This window comes from Callithrix jacchus, chromosome 3 (genome assembly GCF_049354715.1).
Source record: "Callithrix jacchus isolate 240 chromosome 3, calJac240_pri, whole genome shotgun sequence".
Classification (NCBI taxonomy): Eukaryota; Metazoa; Chordata; class Mammalia; order Primates; family Cebidae; genus Callithrix; species Callithrix jacchus.
In genome coordinates, this window is record NC_133504.1 from 127,269,600 (window position 1) to 127,292,295 (window position 22,696).

Genomic DNA, 22,696 nt, shown 5'->3' on the forward strand with positions numbered 1-22,696 from the left:
AAGGTTACATAAAAATTATTGGTTCTACTAATGCATATTAAATTATATAAGTCAATCAAAGAATTAACAAAACTTACCTCCTCTGTCAGTTTAGTGTTGGATTTTTCTAACGCATCTACTTTTGCCTGAAGGTTGTTTACAGTAGCACTATCAAGAGAAGAAAAAAATGGTCACTTTTGGAAAACAGAACAATACCCTGAACTGTCCTTTTTAAATCCTTCACACTTAGCCTTCATTGTATTGTCTAATGCTCACAATTCCTTTTTTTTTAGACAGAGTCTCGCTCTGCTGCCGAGACTGGAGTGCAGAGGTGTGATCTTGGCTCACTGCAACCTCTGCCTTCTGGGTTCAAGCAATTCTTGTGCCTCAGCTTTCCGAGAAGCTAGGGACTATAGGCACACACTACCATATCCAGTTATTTTTTGTATTTTTTGGTGGAGACAGGGTTTCACCATGTTTCCCAGGCTGCTCTCGAACTCCTGACCTCCAGTGATCCGCCTGCCTTGGCCTCCCAGATTGCTGGGATTATAGGCATGAGATACCATGCCCAGCCTTAATGCTCCCAATTCTTGACCTCTAATCTTACAGAAGGCGGTGTCTGCTTTAACTGCTGTTATCTTTGGCATTTGAGTTTTAATTCAAGTATTTATTCAATGAAATAAAAGAGTTCATTCCCAACAGAGTAAACTTTAAGGTTTGTCTACATATGATCATAACAGGCTACATGAATTAACTGCTTACATGTACCAAGCCCTCTTCTAAATTATGTCATTTGCATTACTGCATGTATTCCTTTCAACAACCTTTATGTTAGATATTCTCAATTACACTTAAAGAAACTAATGCAAAGAAAGAGCAAATAATAGTACCATTGTTTATATTTCATTGTGAACTGTAACCACATTTTGCTTGGCTAACATCTCCATAGTTTATTACAGTCATTATATTAGTTCTTGGTCCCCAGAGAAAATGTACTTATTAAACTGTTGACTTTGTTAGGTGGAACCAAGACTACTCAAAATTTTACTGATAGTAGTATAATCATAAGTTTTATTTAAATTAAAATGTCTATTTTTTCATAAGAGAACTACAAACAAGATAATTGATGAATACATTAATTATTCTTCAAAATTATTCAGTAGTCTTAACATAACAAGAACATCAAAGTACTTGAGAATACCAGTAGTTTTTGGATAGCTCTTCTCAGGGGAGAAAAAACTGTTTCATGTTCTGTAAAGTTCTGAAACTACAGTTGTCTCCTCTTATCTATAGTTTCGCTTTCTGTGGTTTCAGTTACCTGCACTCAACTGTGGTTCAAAAATAGATGAAAATAATACAGTAAGATACTCTGAGGGAGACACTGCATTCATAGTTCTTTTATTATAGTCTATTCTTAAAACTGTTCTACTTTATTATTGTTGCTAATCTCCTACCTTGCCTAATTTATAAATTAAACTTTATCACAGGTATATATGTATAGGAAAAAACACAGTATATATATATATATGGTTTGGTACTGTCTGTGGTTTCAGATGGTACCAAATGTATCCCCTCCACATAAGGGGGAACTACTGTACTTGGTGAAAACTTGGCGAATTAACTGTAATAATGATGAAGAAAGGGTAAATTAATGCTATTAATTCAATGTATAAATGAGAAATGCAGGGAAGGAAAATATGTATTTTTTTTTTTTTCTTTTTAGACAGGGTATCGCTCGGTAACCCAGGCTGGCCCCACAGGTAGCTGGGACTACAGGTGCACACCCAGCTAGTTTTTCTGAGTTTTTTAGTAGAGACAAGATCTGGCTATGTTACCAGCTGGTCTCAAACTCCTGAGCTCAAGCGATCCTCCGAACTTGGCCTCTCAAAGTGTTGGGACTATAGGCTTGAGCCACCACACCTGGATGATATGATTAATTTAAAGGTACTAATGTAATGAGTGGTTTACCCAAGATCAGTCCTGAAATATGCAGCTACATATGCTAAACCAAAACGCTACCAATTTTCAACTGTGTATGTCATATATTTTAAAATTCTTAACTGAAGGTATTTATGCATTTATTTATTTTATCACTAGAGTTATAGCTACATACATAATATTATATACTATATTATTATATATTATATATAACATAATATATTGCCTTTCACTAAAGGTCACCAAAACTGTTAAATGCCATTTATTCATCTAGTGGCTAACTCAGTGCCTGGCAAGCGTTGAGTTATTATATAATTCAGTGCCTGGCAAGCACTGAATTCTACATATATTTGTTGAGGATTGTCTGAATTATCCTCACTGCTCCTCATTTTACTCTTCCCTTCTCCCTCAACAATTCCCCAGTAAAGTGAGTAAGTAATATACTTATTCATTATTTACTTCAAATGTCTGTTCAGTTCTTCTACATAGTTCTTCTGGTCCAGAATTGCAGTAATCTGACCGTCTCTAGGGGGAGAGGGAGAAAATAGAAATAAAATAAATAACATAAGAAATGCCAAGATCCCAATCCCACCCCACCCCACCTTTTCATAAAACATGAGAAAAAATTTGTGGCACAGATACACTGAACCATAAGACAGATTTGATGTAAACCCTCTTGACATATCAACAAGAAAAAGTCAGGAGTTTAAAAATGACAAAACCCCACACTAATAAAGCTCTTGTTATAGCTTATAAACCTTAGTATTAATAACTTAGATCATAGGTATGATATTGCAATCTATTAGAGGCATTTAAAGGACAAAAAACTTTCTTGTTAATAGATTTTTTAGCTTCACTAGTAGTATTTGTAGTAACAATTTTCCATTTGTCACAGGACTTGAATTAAGCTCACTCTGATGTAATACAGCTATTCGCAAAGACTAAATATTTGTCTGTGCTATTTAACATTTAAAGTTAAAAAGGCTTTCATAAAAATCAAATATTTATCATTATTATTATTTTTTCTTTTGAGATAATGTCTTACTCTGTCACCCAGCCTGGAATGCAATGGTGCAATCTCAGTTCACTGCAACCTCTGCTTCCCAGGTTTAAGTGATTCTCCCACCTCAGCCTCCAGAGTAGCTGGTATTACAGGCACCCACCATCATGCTGGGCTAATTGTTTTTTTGTTTTTGTGTGTGTGTGTTTTTGTAGAGAGGGGTTTCACCATGTTGGCCAGGCTGGTCTCGAACTCTTGACCTCAGGTGATCCCCCCAACTGGGCCTCCCAAAGTGCTGGGATTATAGGCGTAGGACACTGTGCCGGGTCCAAATGTTTATTATTACATGAAAAACAAACTGAAGATAAAGAAGGTTCACTTCTACAACCAACTAATCTGTAATAGACAAAAGTTAAACAGCCAGCTTTTTCAGCTGAAAGATAAAGTTAAGGCCCCATACCTATACAACTACCAAAATAACAGTGAGATAATTTTAGCTCAACGTAAAAAATTAAAACATCAGACTATGCTTTCAATGGCTAAATTTATAGAGTATAGATGTGCTTCTGATCTCTAATTACTAAGTATCATAATGAATATTTTAAAACTGTTTAACATAATTTTAGATTTACAAGAAAAGGTATAAAGGCAGTACAGAGTTCCCACATACCTTCACTCAGTTTCCCCTAATGTTAACATTTTATATAACCTCATGGTGCATATTTCATATTGCCAATTTTAAGCAAACTGAGAAAGTAATCCCTCTCATCGAAATGACCATGTTTTAAAATCTACTATAAGGGATGAAGAACTGGAATCCTCTAGAAAATTTTTATTTCATTTGGCTGGAAGCACATAGCAGAAAAATTATTAAACAAAGCAAAACAAAAACCTTTTAAGGTTTAATGGTAGGCATAATAGTCACATATTTTTGGCAAGACTTTATTAAGGCTATACGATTAGAAATTCTTTCAGCAAGTCTGTTAAAACAGTGTTGTTGTAAACTTTAAATACTACCAAAGGAAAAAAAATACTACATCAGGAGAAAAGAACCCTATTTTTTGTGTACATACCCTTCACTACCTTTACTGCTGTTCCCATCCTTGAGATACATTGAAAAATCTATAACTCCAACCTAGAGAGAGAATTTTCAGGTTTTAATATAAAATTAGATATTCTTTACAAGCCATAACACAATGTCTCTAGGCACTCAAAACATAATACAGTCATGACAATTTCTAGACATTTATGATTAAAAATTTACTATTTTACTTTTAGTTTAATCAAGTATTAACAAGGGTTGGAAGTAAAGAATCAAGATTGTGTCAATAGGACTAGAAGACCAGATCACAACTAAGACAGTCAACAGAATACTTAATATAAATAAGGTCTAAAGTTTCTTTCTCTTTTGCTTATTTCAGGTATTCCACTACTGAATCCTTGTTTATTTTTACAAATAACTTTTTAAAAATTAGCACATTTCCCCTGTAGAAATTTCAGAAAATATAGCTAAACAAAGGAAAAGTAATATTAAACACTCATAATCCCAACCACCGGAAGATGACCATTGCTAACATTTTGGTGTCTATTCCTCCAAACTTTCGCTGATGTACACGTCTTCATTTTTCAAGACTGCCATTTTATTACTTAGCTTATTTCTCTTTAAAATATCTTATTTCCCTTTCCATTTTACCAGAACAAAACATAACAGAAGTTTGTCATAGTATTTCATACAGAATGGGTGAGAACTAATCAAAGAGAAAACATTAGCTTTATTTATTGGGCAATTAACATGTGCTAGGCCCTGTTCTAACTGCATTACATCAAGGAATCTGAAGCACCAAGAAACTAAGTAATTACAAAGTAATCCCAGCACTTTGGGAGGCCGAGGCGGGTGGATCACGAGGCCAAGAGATCAAGACCATCCTGGTCAACATGGCGAAACCCCGTCTCTACTAAAATACAAAAAATTAGCTCGGCATGGTGGCGCGTGCCTGTAATCCCAGCTACTCAGGAGGCTGAGGGAGGAGAATTGCCTGAACCCAGGAGGCGGAGGTTGCGGAGACCCGAGATCGCGCCATTGCACTCCAGCCTGGGTAACAAGAGTGAAACTCCGTCTCAAAAAAAAAAAAAAAAAAAAAAAAATATATATATATATATATATATATATACACATATATATTCAGCTAGAAAATCAGGAAGCCAGAATCTGAACCTAGGCAGTTAGCTTCAGAGCCTTTACTCTTGACTACCATGCTTTAATGGCCTTTAGTACAGCTGGTTCTCCTTATCAGCAGCTCCTAAAACCCAAAGGACACAGAGGGCTGACTGTAAGGGGTTGAGTATCGTGGGCTTTGGTAGACATGGAGGTCCTGGAAACAATCCCCCCTGGATACCGAAGGACAACTGTATAGCTGATCCTTGAACAACATGACTTTGAACTGTGCAAGTCCACTTATACAAAGATTTCCCTCCATTTTTGCCACTCCTGAGACAGCAAGATCAACCTCCTTCCTCTTCCTCCTCCTTGTCAACCTGGTTAGTGTGAGAACCTTTATGATAACGTGGTTCCTTTATGATGATCCATTCATTTAAGTGAATAGTAAATATATTTTCTCATCTTTATAATTTTCTTACAACATTTTCTTTTCTCTAGCTTACTTTATTGTAAGAATACAGCATATGAAATATACAATAGGCCAGGCATGGTGACTCATGCCTATAAACCCAGCACTTTGGGAGGCCAAGACAGGAGGATTGCTTGAGCTCAGGAGTTCAAGACCAGCCTGGGCAACATGGCAAAACTCTGTCTCTACAAAAAATACAAAAAAATTAGCTGGGTGTGGTGGCATGCTCCTATAGTCCCAGCTACTCTGAAGGCTGAGGTGAGAGAATCAAATGAGCCTGGGAGGCAGAGGTTGCAATGAGCTGAGTTCATGTCACTGCACTCCAGCCTGCATTACAGAGTGAGACTTTATCTCAAAACAAAACAAATACATACATATAAATGTATATGTAACATACAAAATAGTATTAATTGACTGTTTATGTTATCAGTAAGGCCTCTGGTCAATCGTATGCTATTAGTACTTAACGTTTTTAGGGAGTATTTGAATTTTTTACTATGCAGAGTGGTTCTACCATGTGGTGTCCCTAACCCCTCTATTGTTCCAAGGGTCAACTGCATATATTTTAATACACGCACACACACACACACACACACACACACACACACACACACACCTTGTTTTATTGCACTTTGCTTTTTGTACTTCACAGATACAGCTTTTTTAAAAATTGAAGGTTTGTGGCAACCCTGTGTCAAGCAAGTCTATTAGTGCCATTTTTCCAACAGCATGTGCTCGCTTCATGTATGAATTTCACATCTTGGTAATTCTCACATTTCAAACTTTTTCATTATTATTATATCTATTATGATAATCTGTAATCAGTGATCTTTGATGTTACTATCAAAATTATTTTGGGTCTCCATGCACTACACCCACATAAGAAGGTCCGTAAATGTGTGTTCTAACTGCTTTAGTGACTGGCTGTTCCCCAGTGTCTCTCCCTTCTCCTTGGCCTCCCTATTCCCTAAGACTCAACGATGCTGAAATTAGGCCAATTACTAACCCTGCAATGGCCACTAAGTGTTCAAGTGAAAGGAAGAATTGTACATTTCTTACTTTAAATCAAGAACCAGAAAAAAATTAAGCTCAGTGAAGAAGGCATATCAAAAGCCAAGACAGGCCAAAAGGTAGGCTCTTTAGGCCAAACATCCAGGTTGTAAAAGCAAAGGAAAAGTTCTTGAAGGGAATTAAAAGTGCTACTCCAATGAACCAATGAAAGACAAGAAAGCAAAACTGTGAGGGGGAAACCCCGCAAAAGCTGAGGCAAAGGTCTGAGGCCTCAGTCTGCTCTCATATAAATACAGAATTAGAAAAGAATTAGAGATATAGTTACATAGTTATTCCTATATATAATTATAATCACATAGCTATTCACATGTAATCACAAATATATACATATATATAATCATATAATCTTTATCTTACTAATAAGTCTCAGATCAAGAAGTATGGGACTGAAGCGGCATTGGAAAAAGAGGTGACCCTAAGGCAAGATGCTGTAAGCCCTCTCTCACGCCCACATAAGGGCTGCTGGAGGGCGCCTCAGCTGTACAGCAGCACCAGCGCTGTGAAAGTGCCTGCTGTTTAGCCAGCTAGGGAAGGAGATGTCCAAGATGGCCGAGACGTCGCCTTTCTCAGGGGAGTAAGGAGAAAACTCCACTCTTTCAAGCTCTTGTGGTAGGCCTGGCGGCTGTCAGGGAGGCATGCAGACATCTGGCGGCTTAAATGTCTCTATGTGGTGCTGTGCTTCAGCGGTCACATTGCATGTCTACTTTGATGTTCCGCTTCTGCACCTGGTTCCTCTTTCTTAAAAGATAAGAATTAGTAATAGTAACATAAATCTCAGTGACCTTGCTATTTCTTGACAAAAGTGCTGATGCCTTAGGTTTTCTCCTTGCCTTAGCTTCTTGAAACTCCTGAGCCTCTGTCTCCAAGACATGTGATTTACCTGACCCTATCACTGACCACCATTACCTCACCGTATCTACCCTTTCCCCTGCTTTGTACTCAATAAAAATCAGTGTCCAGGCACTCAGGGCCACTGCCGGACTCCACATTTTGGTTGGCAGTGGATCCCTGGGCCCAAACTCTATTTTCTCTATCTCTGTCTTGTGTCTTTATTTTCAGTTTCTCATCTCTACACCTGCAGAGAGACTCACGGGACCCTGCAGGACTGGACCCTACATCTGGTACCCAACATGGGGCTCAAACCCATGACCCTGACATTAAGAGTCTCATGCTCTACCGACTGAGCTAGCCGGGCCTACCATAAGAGCTTGGAAGAGTGGAGTTTTCTCCTTACTCCCCCAAGGAAGGCGATGTCTCGGCCATCTTGGACATCTCCTTCCCTAGCTGGCTAAACAGCAGGCACTTTCACAGCGCTGGGGCTGTTGCACAGCCGAGGCGCCCTCCAGGAGCCCTTATGTGGGCGTGACAGAGGGCTTATAGCATCTTGCCTTAGGGTCACCTCTTTTTTCCAATGCCGCTTCAGTCCCATACTTCTTGATCTGAGGCTTATTAGTAAGATTAAAGATTACATGATTATATATAAGTATATATTTATGATTACATGTGAATACTTATGGGATTACGTGATTTATGATTATATATAGGAATAACTATGTAACTCTATCTCTAATTCTTTTCTAATTCTATATTTATATGAGTGCAGACTAAGGCCTCAGACCCTTGCCCCAGCTCTTTCAGGGTCCCCCCTCCCTCCCTGCCAAAACAGCCTTATTGCTGACATGAATAAAGTTTTAGTGGTCTGTATAGAAGATCAAACCAGCCATAATATTCTCTTAAGCCAGCATCTAATTCAGAGCAAGGCTCAAATGCTATCGAATTCTATGGAGACTGAGATGTAAAAAAGCTGCAGAGGAAAAGTCTGAAGTTAGCAGAGATAGAGATTGGTTTAGGAGGTTTACGGTAAGAAACTGTCTCCATAACATAAAAGTACAAGTTGAAGCAGCAAGTGTTGATGTAAATAATAGAAGCTATAGCAAGTTAGCCAGAAGATCTAATTAAGATAATTGATGAAGGTGGATACACTAAACAACAGATTTTAATTGTAGTCAAAACAGCCTTCTATTAGACACTGCCATCTAGGACTTTCACAGCTACAGATGAGAAGCCAATGCCTGGCTTCAAAGCTGCAAAGGACAGACTGACTCTCTTGTTAGAGGCTAATGCAGTTGGTGACTTGAAGTTGAAGCCAGTGCTATTTACCATTCTGAAAATCCTAGGGCTCTTAAGAGTTATACTAAATCTACTCTGCCTATGCTCTATAAATGGAACAGTAGGCTGGGCATGGTGGCTCATACCTGTAATCCCTGCACTTTGGGAAGCCAAGGTGGACAGATCACTTGAGGCCAAGAATTTGAGACCAGCCTGGGCAACATGGCAAAACTTCGTCTCTACTATAAATACAAAAATTAGCCAGGTGTGGTGGTGCATCCCTGTAGTCCCAGCTACTCAGGAGAATGAGGCATAAGGATTATTTGAGCCCACGAGGTGAAGGTCGCAGTGAGCCAAGATGGTGCCACTGCCCTCCAGCCTGGGTGACACATCAAGACTCTGTCTCAAAAAAAAAAAAAAAAAAACAACACCAAAACCCAAAAATAAATGGTACAGCAAAGACAGCATATCTGTTAACAGCATAGTTTATTAGAATATTACATAAACTAAGTTAATAATGCAACAGCAAGATTTCAGAGGACTGACTCCAATTCTGAAAGAAATTTTACTGTATACAATCAAAGTCCTTGGCCTTAAAAAAAGAAAAAAAAAAAAAAGAAATTCTACTGTGGGTAAAATGCTGTCAAACAGAATGGTATGCTACAGAAAGATCTTTTGTAAAGGAAGAGTCAATTAATACAGCAAACTTTATTGCTGTCATATTTTAAGAATTTGCCACAGTGACCTCAACTTTCAGCAAACACCAAGATCAGTCAGCAGCCATCAATACTGAGTTAAGACCCTGTACCAGCAAAAAGATTACAACTCACTGAAGGCTCAGGTGACTGTAAGCATTTTTTTTTTTACCAATAAAGATTTTTGTTTGTTTGTTTCTTGAGACAGAGTCTCTGTTGCCCAGGCTGGAGGGCAGTGGCACGATCTCGGTTCACTGCAACCTCTGCCTCCCAGGTTCAAGTGATTCTCCTGCCTCAGCCTCCTGAGTAGTTGGGACTACAGGTATGTGCCACCACACCCGGCTCATTTTTTGTATTTTTAGTACAGACGGGGTTTCACCGTGTTAGCCAGGCTGGTCTTGAATTCCTGACCTCAGGTGATCTGCTTACCTTGGCTTCCCAAAGTGCTGGGATTACAGGTGTGAGCCACCACGCGCAGCCAGCAATAAAGTATTTTTAAGTTAAGGCATGTACATTGTTTTTTTACATACATACTATCACATACTTAATACACTACAGTATAGTGCAAACAACCTTTTTATTTAAAAACTTTTTTTAGAGTTTTATTTTGAGACAGGGTCTCACTGTGCTGGAGTACAGTGGCACAATCATGTGCCACTATATATAGCCTCAACCTCCCAAGCTCAAGTGATCCTCCTGCTCTAGCCTCCCAAGCAGCCATCACACTCAGCTAATTTTTTATTATTTGTAGAAATGGGGGCTCACTATGTTGCCCAGGCTGGTCTCAAACTCCCAGGTTCAAACAGTATTCCTGCCCCAGCCTCCCAAAGTGCAGGGATTACAGGTGTGGGCCATTGTACCTGGCCTAGTATAAACCAACTTTTACATATACTGGGAAACCAAAAAAATGCATGTGACTTGCTTTATTATGATATTTAATCACCCATAGATAATTAAATACTGCTTATATTTGCTTTATTGTTGTGATCTGAAGCCAAACCTGCAATATCTCCGGGTATGCGCGTGTTTGTGTGTGTACATGTGTGTATGTAAGTATGTGTATATGTGTGTTTAACAGAAAGCACAGCCAAGGCAAGGATCCAAAAAACATTTACAATGTATAAATAAGCCAAACTGGAAGGAAAAACAACCTAATTTTTTATATTCACATCAAAATGGAAGGAAATCCTGTTTATGACTCATAGAAGATGCCCTAATTTGGTTGGTATAATCTAATCAATTCACCTCTAAGATAGCAGAACTCAGAGTGACACACACGGGAATGAGAATCTTTCCCATACCTGAGAGTCCAGGTCTTCTCCTTTCATACAGAAATTGGCATCAATGACATTCAGACCCACCAGCAGACCAGCAATTATGGCTCCTTCTTCTTCCATCATGAGGGCATTGGGTTCATAGAATTCACTGTAAGAGATATCCACAGAATTCCTTATTGTAACAAAAATCTCAAAAAACCAGTGATATAATCATAAGACAAGGCCAAAAATGTTTGCTTCATGGTTGATTACAGTCACCTACAAAAACAGTAAAAAGACTGCAAAAAGAAAGGCTTTAGTAAATATTTTATTTTCAGACAATAGGTGGCTGTTGGCAAGTGGCACTGGTGAAAAAATTTTTTAAAAGAGAAAAGATAATAGGTGCATGAATAGATTATTTAGATAACAGTCTGGCAGAAAGATGTGATTGAACACTACTGTGGTTGAAGCAGGTATTCAGACTTTTTGACATATTTGTATGTGTGATGCACCATCAGATAATTTTGCAATCGTTTATGTATCTTAAAACATTTGTTTGGTAGCTGGGGGTGGTGGTTCACATCTGTAATCCCAGCACTTGGGGAGGCCAAGGCAGGAGGACTGCTTGAGCCCAGGAGTTTCAGACCAGTGTGAGCAACACAGTAAGACCCCATCTTTACTAAGAACAAACAACAAAATTCTGAATGGATAAAAATTATTGGCTGGGCACAGTAGCTCATGCCTGTAATCCCAGCACTTTGGGAGGCTGAGGTGGGTGGATCACATCACTTGAGCTCAAGAGTTCCAGACCAGCCTGGTCAACAGAGTGAAACCCTGTCTCTACTAAAAATACAAAAATTAGTGGGGTGCGGTGCCGCATGCCTGTAATCCCAGCTATTCAGGAGGCTGAGGTAGGAGAATTGCTTGAACCCAGAAGGTGGAGGTTGCACTGAGCTAAGATGATGCCACTGCACTCCAGCCTGAGTGACAGAGTAAGACTCTGTCTCCAAAAAAAAAAAAAAATTCTGGCTGGGCGTGGTGGCTCATGCTTGTAATCCCAGCACTTTGGGAGGCTGAGGCGGGGTGGATCACAAGGTCAGGAGTTTGAGACCAGCCTGGTCAACATGGTGAAACCCGATCTCTACAAAAATACAAAAATTAGCTGGGCATGGTGGCACGTGCCTGTAGTTCTGGCTATTCGGGAGGCTGAAGCAGGAGAATTGCTTGAATCTGGGAGGCAGAGGTTTCAGTGAGCTGAGATCATGCCACTGCACTCCAGTCTGGACAACAGAGAGAGATTCTGTCTCAAAAAACTAAAAATTATTCAAGATCAACAGATAATTAAATACTGCTTATAATGCACCTAAGTTACTAATACACAAAAAACAGTGACATACTTCATATGATCTAACTCTTGTATTCCTTGGTATTTACCCAAGTGTGTTAAAAACCTATATCCACACAAAAACCCGCATACATGTGTTTACAGCAGCTTTACTCTTAAATTTGGGAGCAACCAAGATGTCCTTCGGTAGATGAATGAACAATAGCATATGATTGAGCACTAGAAAAGGGAGCTGTCAAACCACAGAGGAAACTTAAATGCATATTATTAAGTAAAAGGTGCCAGTCTGAAAAGGCCATGTACTGTATGATTCCAACTATATGACATTCTGGAAAAGGCAAAACTATAGAGACAGTAAACCCCTAGTAACCACAAAACAATCACAACATGATCAGTGGTTACCAGGAGTTGGAGGACAGAGAGATGAACAGGTGGAGCACAGAGGATTTTTTAGGGCAGTGAAAGTATTTTGCATGATATTATAATGACATATGGATACATGTCATTATAGTATACATCTGTCAAAATCCATAAAACATACAATGCCAAGAGTAAACCCTAATGAAAACTACGAACTTTGGGAGATAATGATGTGTCAGTTGAGGTTCATCAGTTTTAACAAATGTACCACTCTGGTGTGGGATGTTGATAATGACGGAGGTTGCCCGGGGGGAAGGGGATATATGAAAAATCTCTGTACCTTCTACTCAATATTGCTATAAATTTAAAACCACTCTAAAAAATAGTCTTTTAGATGTTTTTTTCTTCCACCACCTCCCCCTTTTTATTTTGAGAAGTCTCACTCTGTTGCCCAAGCTGGAATGCAGTGGTGTGATCTCGGCTCACTGCAACCTCCACCTCCCAGTTCAAGCAATTCTCCTGCCTCAGTCCCCCGAGTAGCTGGGATTACAGGCACGCACCACCACGCCTGGCTAAGTTTTGTATTTTTAGTAGAGACAGGGTTTCACTATGTTGGCCAGGCTGGTCTTGAACTCCTAACATTGTGATATACCCGCCCTGGCCTCCCAAAGTGTGGGTATGACAGGTGTGAGCTACTACGACCAGCTGTCTTTTAGATTTTTTTAAAAAAGCAAAACAGGCAGAGCACAGTGGCTCATTCCTGTAATTCCCACACTTTGGGAAGCTGAGGCAGGTGGATCACTTGAGGTCAGGAGTTCAAGACCAGCCTGGCAAACGTGGTGAAATCCTGCCTCTACTAAACATACAGAAATTAGCCAGGCGTGGTGGCGCATGCCTGTAGTCTCATCTACTCGGGAGGCTAAGGCAAGAGAATTCCATAAACCCAGGAGGCAGAGGCTGCAGTGAGCCAAGATGGCATCACTGTACTCCCACCTGCAGTGCCTCAAGCCCCCCAAGTAGCTGGGATTATAGGTGTGCACCACAGGGTTTCGCCATGTTGGCCAGGCTGGTCTCAGACTCCTGGCCCCAAGTGATCCACCCACCCTGGCCTCCTAAAGTGCTGGGATTACAGGCATTAGCCATTGCACCTATCCAATTTTTTGCTATATTTGAATTTAATGCTACATGTCAAGTTCTTGTCTTACTGAGCCTGAGTATGCTGAGGTGCTTTCTGTTTTCTGGAGGTAAGTCTTGGCCTGCCCTGGAAAGGACGAATATATACCACAGCGACAGAAAGAACACACATAACATAAATCTTCCATTTGGAAGTATATGTGTGTGAGGTGGAAGAGAAAGTATCAGTGAAGCTGTTAGGAATCAACTGTTTCTGATCTACAACAATGGCAAACTTATGTGGTTTGAGTATATGATGCAGAACATGCCAAGGAAAGAAGAAAGTTCAAGATGGTGTTCATACCTGAGAAGTTCTTTCTTATTGATTAAAGCTTTCATATATTCTGAAAGTTTCTTTTGCATTAATGCCAAACGAAGCCAGGCTCTTCCTCTACCCACTGGAGTCCTACAAAAACACAGAAATCGAACAACTAAAAACATAAGCACCAGAAGCAAGGGCTACAGTAGAATCAGTTCACTTATTCTTGTTAATGGTGTTCCAGTGTAACAAGCGCACTGAGGTGCCTCTCAGGACCTTTAATGGCACATTCCTAGGCAAGGAATTTTTGTGTGTGGGCTAATGTGACCCGGGGGGTATTTGGGACAAATGCTTTCATAAAGAATTATTGAATGTGACTATAATTTGAAGACACAGCTTCTGAGAGACCCAACTAAAAATGTTCCATCGGATTAGTAAGAGCAAATCCTCATAAATTCAGTGTGGATTATATAAATGTCCAAAGCATGAATGTGGACACAAGCAATCTAGGCCTCTGTCTGATTAAAATTAAACTAGTCTCATTTGGGAAGGTAATCACTACTTTATAGTTCTAAGACAGGCCTACAGGCAGTAGCTCTTCAGATTGATTTGACAGCTGTTTTAATCTTGACTCTCAAACCCCCTGAATACCTTTTTTCCCTAAGTTAAGTCCAGCATGCCACCCCTTTAGATAAAATTGATTGAGACTCACTAAGTGATTCTCTCAAGTGCCTAAACAAATAAGGAAATGTTTGGTATTTCAACATAAAGACAACTTCTCTTACATGAATAATTATCCCTCAAGAGCACATTTTTCTTTTTTTTTTTTTTTTTTGCCAATCAGTTTGAGCTTATGAGGTTGCTCAGGTTAGCCTTGAACTGATGACCTCGCCTTCGCGAGCGCCATGACCTCCGGCGGGAGCCACTTTGAACCCCAAGAGCACATTTTTCTTAATATTCTATATACCAATTCTCTCATATCAGCACCTATTCATGACATCATGCATTTTGGATTGTTAAAAAAGAAATCATTAGAACATAATTGTCTTTAGTCTCGCTTTTCTAGGGATAGTTAATAAGAATTCTGTTCCTGAGAAACAGAATTCAACCTCAGACTTACTTAAGTCCTGGAAGATCTTTAACACTTGCTGTTATCTCTGCGGCTTCTGGAACAAGCTTTTCTACCAGTTCTAGAGGTCCCCAGAAGGATTTATTTTGTCCAAGAAAAGTTTTTTTAGCTAAGGTAACAAAAATAAAGCAGTATTTTAATATTCTTTACAAGATAAGCACTCTCTCAGCACACACACACACACACACACACATCCCTTTTCAGGAAACCAATCCTAGGTTGTAAGACAGTTTTAGATTCATTCATTCATGCTTTTAGAATAGACAATATTTTGTGAAAATAAAAAATTCTCTACTGCCTAAGACTTAGCCTTCCTTCTTTCAAGAACAATTTGTGATCTAGCCCTATAATATAATAACACATTTTAACAATACAGTGCCTAAAACTGTGTGGTATTAGTGAAGAGAACAGTTCAATAGAAAAGAATATGTAATCCAGAAATAGGCTATGGAATATTGGGAAGTTGGTAAGCACAGTCACAGAGATTGAAAAAAAACAACCAATCAAACAAAAAACAAGAAAGAAAGAATATTGGGAAGGTAGGAAGAAAGGAAACAAGGGTGAACTAGAGCAGGTACTGCCCTCAAAAGCTTATAGTTAAGTGGAAAGAACACTGAACCAAGAGTCAGGAGACCTGAGTTCTAGCACCTACTCTGCCACAACTCAGTGTGTGGCCTTGACCAAGTCATGTCTCATTCTGGGCAGGCCTATTTCTGCCTGTCAAACAGTACTACCGTATTGGACTTGATTACTCAGAATTGCCCTTCCAACTCTAACATTTAATGATCTGTATTTTGTAAGCTCTGTTAAGTCCATTGAGTCAACCATAACCCTATTCCCATACAGACTACATTCCAATAGATTAATATTATTAATTCAAGTATCTTATTCTTTGGCTCCACAAAGAATGCTTTCTTCTATAGCATGCATTGCTAGGAAACAGCTGGATGCATATTTGCATTCTGGGACCATAGCCTACCTTTCAAGCCATGTTTCAGACAGTGTTCCATCACCACAAAGAATTGCTGGAGAGGTGCATAGTCAGAGTCAAGAGTCCTTCCCAGGTTCAGAGCTGATTCAATCAGGCCCTTGATACTCAGCTTGGCCATGTTCATGAGGTTCATGCGTTCGTTAGCCATGAGATAATTAGGATCTGCAGGTAAAGGGAAAGAAGATGAAGCCTGGTTACTAGAAATAGCATATTTTAAAATTCAGTATTAGTTGTATTCTTCTCCGTCATGTACTCACTGTGAAAAAAATGCCAGTTTCCTTTAAGAATATCCTCAATAAAGCAGTAAAATGAACTATTTTATCAATTCTCAAGGCTTGAGTTGTCTTTTTTTCTTTTTCTTTGAGACAGGGTCTTGCTCTATCACCCAAACTGGAGTGCAACGGCATGATTACAGCTCACCATAGCCTGAACCTTCTGGGCTCAAGAAATCCTTCCTTCTCTGCCTTTTGAGTAGCTGGAACCATAGGCTCACACCACCACACCTGGCTAATTTTTGTATTTTCTAGAGAGACAGGGTCTTGAACTCTAGAGCTGAAGTGATATTCCCACCTCGACTTCTCCATGTGTTGGGTTTATAAGAGTGAGCCAGTGTGCCTGGCTGAGTAGTCTTTAAATCTTCTCACCACTCCCTCTGCTACCACCCTAACCTGGGTGCTGAGTGTCTGTCATAACTCCCCACTGCACTACCTTCACACTGATGTCTCTGCTCCCATTCTTGCCTACCCCTTTTTCTCTGCATAATTTGTGAAGTGCTAGAAAAATAAAGCCTCAATGTAGGAAAAAAGGGCTTAAACAAATTTTGCATTATATTATTATTTTTTTCTTTTGAGGAGGAGTCTCGCTGTGTCGCCAGGCTGGAGTGCAGTGGCATAATCTTGGCTCACTGCAATCTCGCCTCCCAGGTTCAAGCAATTCTCCTGCCTCAGCCTCCTGAGTAGCTGGAATTACAGGCATACTCCACCAAACCCAGCTACTTTTTGTATTTTTTTAGTAGAGACAAGGTTTTACCATGCTGGCCTCGATCTCCTGACCTCATGATCTGCCCACCTCGGCCTCCCAAAGTGCTGGGATTATAGGTGTGAGCCACCGCGTCCAGCTGGAATTTTATTATTCATTAAACTATTAAGTAGCATTATTAGTATAATGCAGTACTAGAACTTAATCAACTCCCACACTGTTAAGTCTTAGCATAGAGTGTATTGCTCTCATCAACTAGGCAGATAAACTATATGGGGGAAGGGGCTAAGTTAACACCTGTTATTGTACTCATTACCTTCATTTATTGCTGCTTATGCTGTGCCAGGCACTGGGGGCTGCCTCTTATCATAATCATCTCCATCTCTCCCTACAACATGGTGTGAGACAGTCACCAATACAACTGTTTTACAGGAAAAAAAAAACGAGGAGAGTAAAGCTTCAACTGCTCTGCCCTGACTCACTGTATGACCTCGGGCAAATCACCATCTCATTCTAGGTCAATCAAATAGCTGCAGCTGGCCCACGGGCAAAGCCAATGATCAATGACAGAGCCAGAGGCCAGACTCCACTTGTCTGACTCCAAACCCTGTGTTCTTCTTGAGCACTACAATCCATTTATAAGTAAACTGGTTACTCCTAATAATTTTATCCTTCTCTCCTCCTGACCATTCTTTTACATGACCATTTTACCTACTTACTCTCTCATGATATTTAGGTATTCTCCCTTCATTGAGGTGCTAAAGCAGGCCCATAATAGCTAAGTGGTCCAAGGTATAACAGTTCATAAATGACGGAATCTGGACCTGGATCTGACATGAAAGCTAATGCTCTTTACATTATGCCATATGCATCCTTCCAAACACCAAAGATATCAAATTTCTACTTAAAACTAAAGAAGAACTAGAGGCCTATGAAGTATTCTATTTCTTCTTAGGAAGACTAAAAATACTAATAAAGCTATGCTTCCATAATACAAATAAGCCACTTAACAACAACAACAAAAAAGACAGACTGTTTAATGCAAATTATCCCAAGCAATTTTTCTTCACACAATGTTTTTATTTATATCTGCTTTTAAAGTTAAATGAGCAGAGTCAAATGGTCAAATTCTAAATTAATCTTCTCATTAAGTTTAAGGATTTAGGGATTTGCAATTCCAAACATAAATCTTGGCTTGTCGTCATGTTGTCTGAGGTTACTTTTGGAGAAACACTTTATGTGAGAGTCGGAATTGGTATATATTACCATTAATTATTTCTTGCATAACAACAAATGTTTTAGGGCCATAGCTTGAATGTGGCTCGCTTTGCTCATGACAGATCAACTTGTCAAGGGTAGTATCCTCACAAGAGGACAGCAAAATACATGGAAAACTATGCTGTGAAAGACAGCCATGAAGAACAACTATCAGATATCAATTTCCATTTATTACCAGCATTTATGTACATTCTAGTGTTTCTGACCTCCTATAATCACTGGAAGAAAGGAATAGGGCAGGGATGTGGGTATGAACGTGTGTAGAGAGCTAGTAGCCTTCCCACCTGACACCTCCCAATAGATGGTAGTAGACTACAATTGGAGCTAGATAACTGTCTGCCCATAGGTAACTTTCAGGCATTCACTGTGCCTCAAGCCTGCAGACCATTAATTCAGGAGCATATGACAAGATGAAACAATGCTACTAGTCAAACTTCACAAGCTGATTCCAATGTAGTGAGAACTAGTCATGTGAGGGAGAGACAGACTTGGGTTCAATAAAAAGTATCATACTGAGACATTTTTCCAGAAGTAGTGATAGAGTTATACCAACCCATCTACACGGTCTCATCTTGTTCATACAACCAGCAGCAGAAATATTTAAGACATCTGGCTGAGGTCTGACGTGCATGAACTATAGAGAGGTTAATCAGCCTCTATGGGAATTAAATTTCTGATACCATTGACTCCATTAGTAAGGTGCTATAATCTATTTAAACTAACTTCCACCAAACATAAATAACACACCCATTCTTTAAAAAATACTACTCTCAACCTTGGCACTGTTGACATTTTAAGCTAGATAATTCAATTTTACGGGGCTCTGTTCTGCAAACTAATTTTTGCAGCATTCCAGTAGTGGTTAACACTAGATGTCCGTAGCACCCTGCAGTTAAGACAACCAAAAATGTCTCCAGACACTGCCAAATATCCTTTGGGAGATTAAATCATCCCATTGAGAACTACTAATCTAAACAAGTCAAAGTCAAACAAAAATCTGGTATAGTAATTTAACTGTTAGATATAAGAGCTTAAAAGCAAAAATTCACTTCAGTTAGAATGGCTATTATCAACAAGACAAAAAATAACAAATGCTGGTGTTATGCAGAAAAAAGGGAATTCTTATACACTGTTGATGGGAATGTAAATTAGTATAGCCTTTATGGAAAACTGTACAGAGGTTTCTCAAAAAACTAAAAATAGAACTATCATATGATTCAGCAATCCCACTAGTGGATGTTTATCCAAAGGAAAGGAAATAATATAACAAAGAGATATCTGCATTCCCATGTTTAATTCAACACTATTCACAACAGCCAAAATATGAAATCAACCTAAGTGCCATCAACATGCATAGATTAAAGAAATGTGTGTGTGTACACACACACACACACACACACACACACACACAATATAGTGTACATATATACACAATTCAGCTATAAAAAGAATGAAATCCTATGATTCACGGCAACATGGATGAGCCTAAAGGACATTATGTTAAGTGAAATAAGTCAGGCACAGAAAGGCAAATACCGCATGCTCTCATTCATATGTGGAAGCTAAAAAAGTTGAGCTCATAGAAGGTAGAAAGTAGAACTGTGGTTATTAGAAAATGGGAAGAGTATGGAGGAGAGGAAGACAGGGAGAGGTTGGCTAATGGATACAAAGCTACAGCTAGATAGAGAGATAAGATAAGTAAGTTATAGTGCTCTAGAGCATTGCATGGTGACTAGTGTCAATAATTTTTTGTATATTTTCAAATAGCTAGAAGAGAGGATTCTGAATATTCCCAAAATAGACAAATGAGTGTCTGAGGTAAGAGATACGCTAATTACCCTGATTTGATCATTACATTGTACACATGAGCCAAAATATCACTCTATCCTCCAAATATGTACCATTATACATCAAAAAATTTTAAAATAATTTATTGCTCATTGTTAACACAAAAGCTAAAATGAGTATTATTTAATGCTTATTAACATTTTTGTGCTGAATAGCTATAAAAGAAAAGCTTAATTTTAAATAAATCTATTTTGAACTTTTGCTCTTACAGTATAAAACTCCACAGAAAATGGCCGGGTGCAGTGGCTCACGCCTGTAATCCCAGCACTTTGGGAGGCCAAGGTGGGTGGATCACGAGGTCAAGAGATGGAGACCATCCTGGCCAACATGGTGAAACCCAGTCTGTACTAAAAATACAAAAAATTAGCTGGGCATAGTGGTGCATGCCTGTAATCCCAGCTACTCAGGAGGCTGAGGCAGGAGAATTGCCTGAACCCAGGAGGCGGAGGTTGCCGTGAGCCGAGATCGCGCGATTGCACTCCAGCCTGGGTAACAAGAGCGAAACTCTGTCTCAAAAACAAACAAACAAACAAACAAACAAAAAAACTCAACAGAAAATATGTGCTTGATTGTAAAATAAAGAAGTAAAAGTACTAAAAAGACCTTGTAATAAAACACCATTTAGCAAGCCTGATGACACTTATTTGTATGAGACAATCACAAACTTTTATTCTATCCTCATTTAAAAAAAGTACTAATAATAGAGACTTAGGATCCTTAGATTATCTACATATCGATATCCATATCCATATCTTTATCTGCTCTCCTTAATGGCACCTCAGGTATCATATTTCTACTCAATAATAAGAAAATTTACTTAAGTAATACTTCGTCTGGATTAAAATCTGTTAAAGGGTTAGTAAAAAAAAAATTAACCATCTGGGCCTGGTGGCTTGCAACTGTAATCCCAGCACTTTGGGAGACTGAGGCAGGTGAATTACCTGAGGTCAGGAGTTTGAGAACAACCTGGACAACATGGGGAAACCCCATCTCTACTAAAAATACAAAAATTATCTGGGCATGATGCTGGGTGCCTGTAAGCCCAGCTACTCATGAGGCTGAGGCAGGAGAATCATTTGAACCCAGCAGGCGGAGGTTGCAGTGAGCCAAGACTGCACCACTGCACTCCAACCTGAGTGACAAGAGCAAAACTCCATCTCAAAAAAAAAAAAAAATTAACCATAAATTTACTTGTCCTTATTGCTACCTTTACTTGGTAACAATATAATCAATGATGAACTTCACTGAGTTAGGACTTGTCATCAGAAATGATTAATATAATCATCGATTGGGCCAATTAACCTATTATATGACTTCAGCCAAGAAATCTCACCTCTTTGAGGCCTCAATTTCCTCCTCAGTAAAATGAGAGGGTTGGACTTGTTCAGTAATTATTTTTTTCCCATGGAAACCATGCACATTCATATCAGTCATAATGACATACAGCAGCACTGATTCTCAGGAGAGAGGCATATTAATATACCTGGAATCAGAGAAACGACATGTTCTGTTTGGAAAACCCCACAAATGACTAATACCAGATGAACTAGATCCTTTCTATTCTCTAGTCTTGGAACATCAACACTGGCGTAATCAGGAAAGCTTTTAGACATGGGAAATTGTAGGTTCCAACAGTACCACTGAATCAGGTTTTGTACTTTAACTAGATCCTCAGGCAATCTGTATGGGCATTAAAGTTTGAGAGGCACTGACCTAGATCACTCTCCTAGCTAGCATATTATAATTCCATGATTTCATAGTTGGCTTCATCAAGGGCAACTAACATACATGTATATCAGTAGAAAGCCCTAGGAGGAAGGAAATAATAAAGATTAGAGCAGAAATAAACAGCAAAAACAACTACTGAGAAAAATCAATAAAATCCAAAGTTGGTTCTTTGACAAGATCAACAATATTGACACTTAGCTAGACTGTATCAGTAGAAGAGGGAGAAGATTCAAATTACTAAAATCAGGAATGAAAGAGGGGACATTAGCATTGACATTACAGAAACAAGAGTTACAAGGGAATGCTTTGGACAATTGTATGCCAACATATTAGATAACCAAGACAAAACAGACAATTTCTTAGCAAGACACAAACTACTAAAACTGAAATAAGAAGAAATAGCAAATCTGAACAGACCTACAACAAGTAAAGATTCTGAATTAGTAATTAAAAAAAAAAAATCACACAGAGGAAGCCAGGACCAGATGGCCTCATTGTTAAAATCTACCAATCATTTAAAGAATTGACACAAATCCTTGACAGACTATTCCACAAATCAGAAGAACTTCCAAACTCATTCTATGACAGTAATATTACCTTGAGACCAAATCAGATAAAGACATCATAAGAAAACTATAGATCAATACTCCTTATAACTACAGACACAAAAATCCTCAACAAAATACTGAAAAACCAAATCTAGCAACATATAAAAAGGATTATATAACTGAACCAAATGGGATTAATCGTAGAACGCAAGGTCTGTCCAAAATACAAAGCTCAATCAATGTAATACACCAAATTAAAAAAGACATCATATGGCAATTCCATTAGAAGTAAACAAAGCTTGACAAAATCCAATATCCATTAATGATATAAACATTCAACAAATCAGGAAGAGAAGGGAACTTTCTTAGCTTGACGAAGGGCAT

The 22,696-nt window shown here is 38.9% G+C and overlaps 1 protein-coding gene and 1 non-coding gene across 24 annotated transcripts in view; both read right to left on the bottom strand.

Moving 5' to 3' along the window:
• The window catches only part of RUFY3 (RUN and FYVE domain containing 3), a 104,446-nt gene that overhangs the window by 30,943 nt on the left and 50,807 nt on the right, over nt 1-22,696 (bottom strand). For all 23 annotated transcript variants that reach the window (XR_013533089.1, XR_013533088.1, XR_013533091.1 and 20 more), the window contains 7 exons: nt 15,921-16,094; nt 14,933-15,050; nt 13,858-13,959; nt 10,721-10,844; nt 3,991-4,052; nt 2,377-2,442; nt 78-147 (listed from right to left, as the gene is read on the bottom strand). Coding sequence is in view for 19 of the 23 variants with exons in the window: in XM_078367124.1 (XP_078223250.1) it covers nt 78-147; nt 2,377-2,442; nt 3,991-4,052; nt 10,721-10,844; nt 13,858-13,959; nt 14,933-15,050; nt 15,921-16,094 (716 nt within the window). In the remaining 4 variants the exon portion in view is untranslated. The remainder of the gene's footprint in view (nt 1-77; nt 148-2,376; nt 2,443-3,990; nt 4,053-10,720; nt 10,845-13,857; nt 13,960-14,932; nt 15,051-15,920; nt 16,095-22,696) is intronic.
• On the bottom strand, nt 7,738-7,810 carry TRNAK-CUU (transfer RNA lysine (anticodon CUU)). The gene has a single exon. It is a non-coding gene; the product is annotated as a tRNA-Lys (tRNA).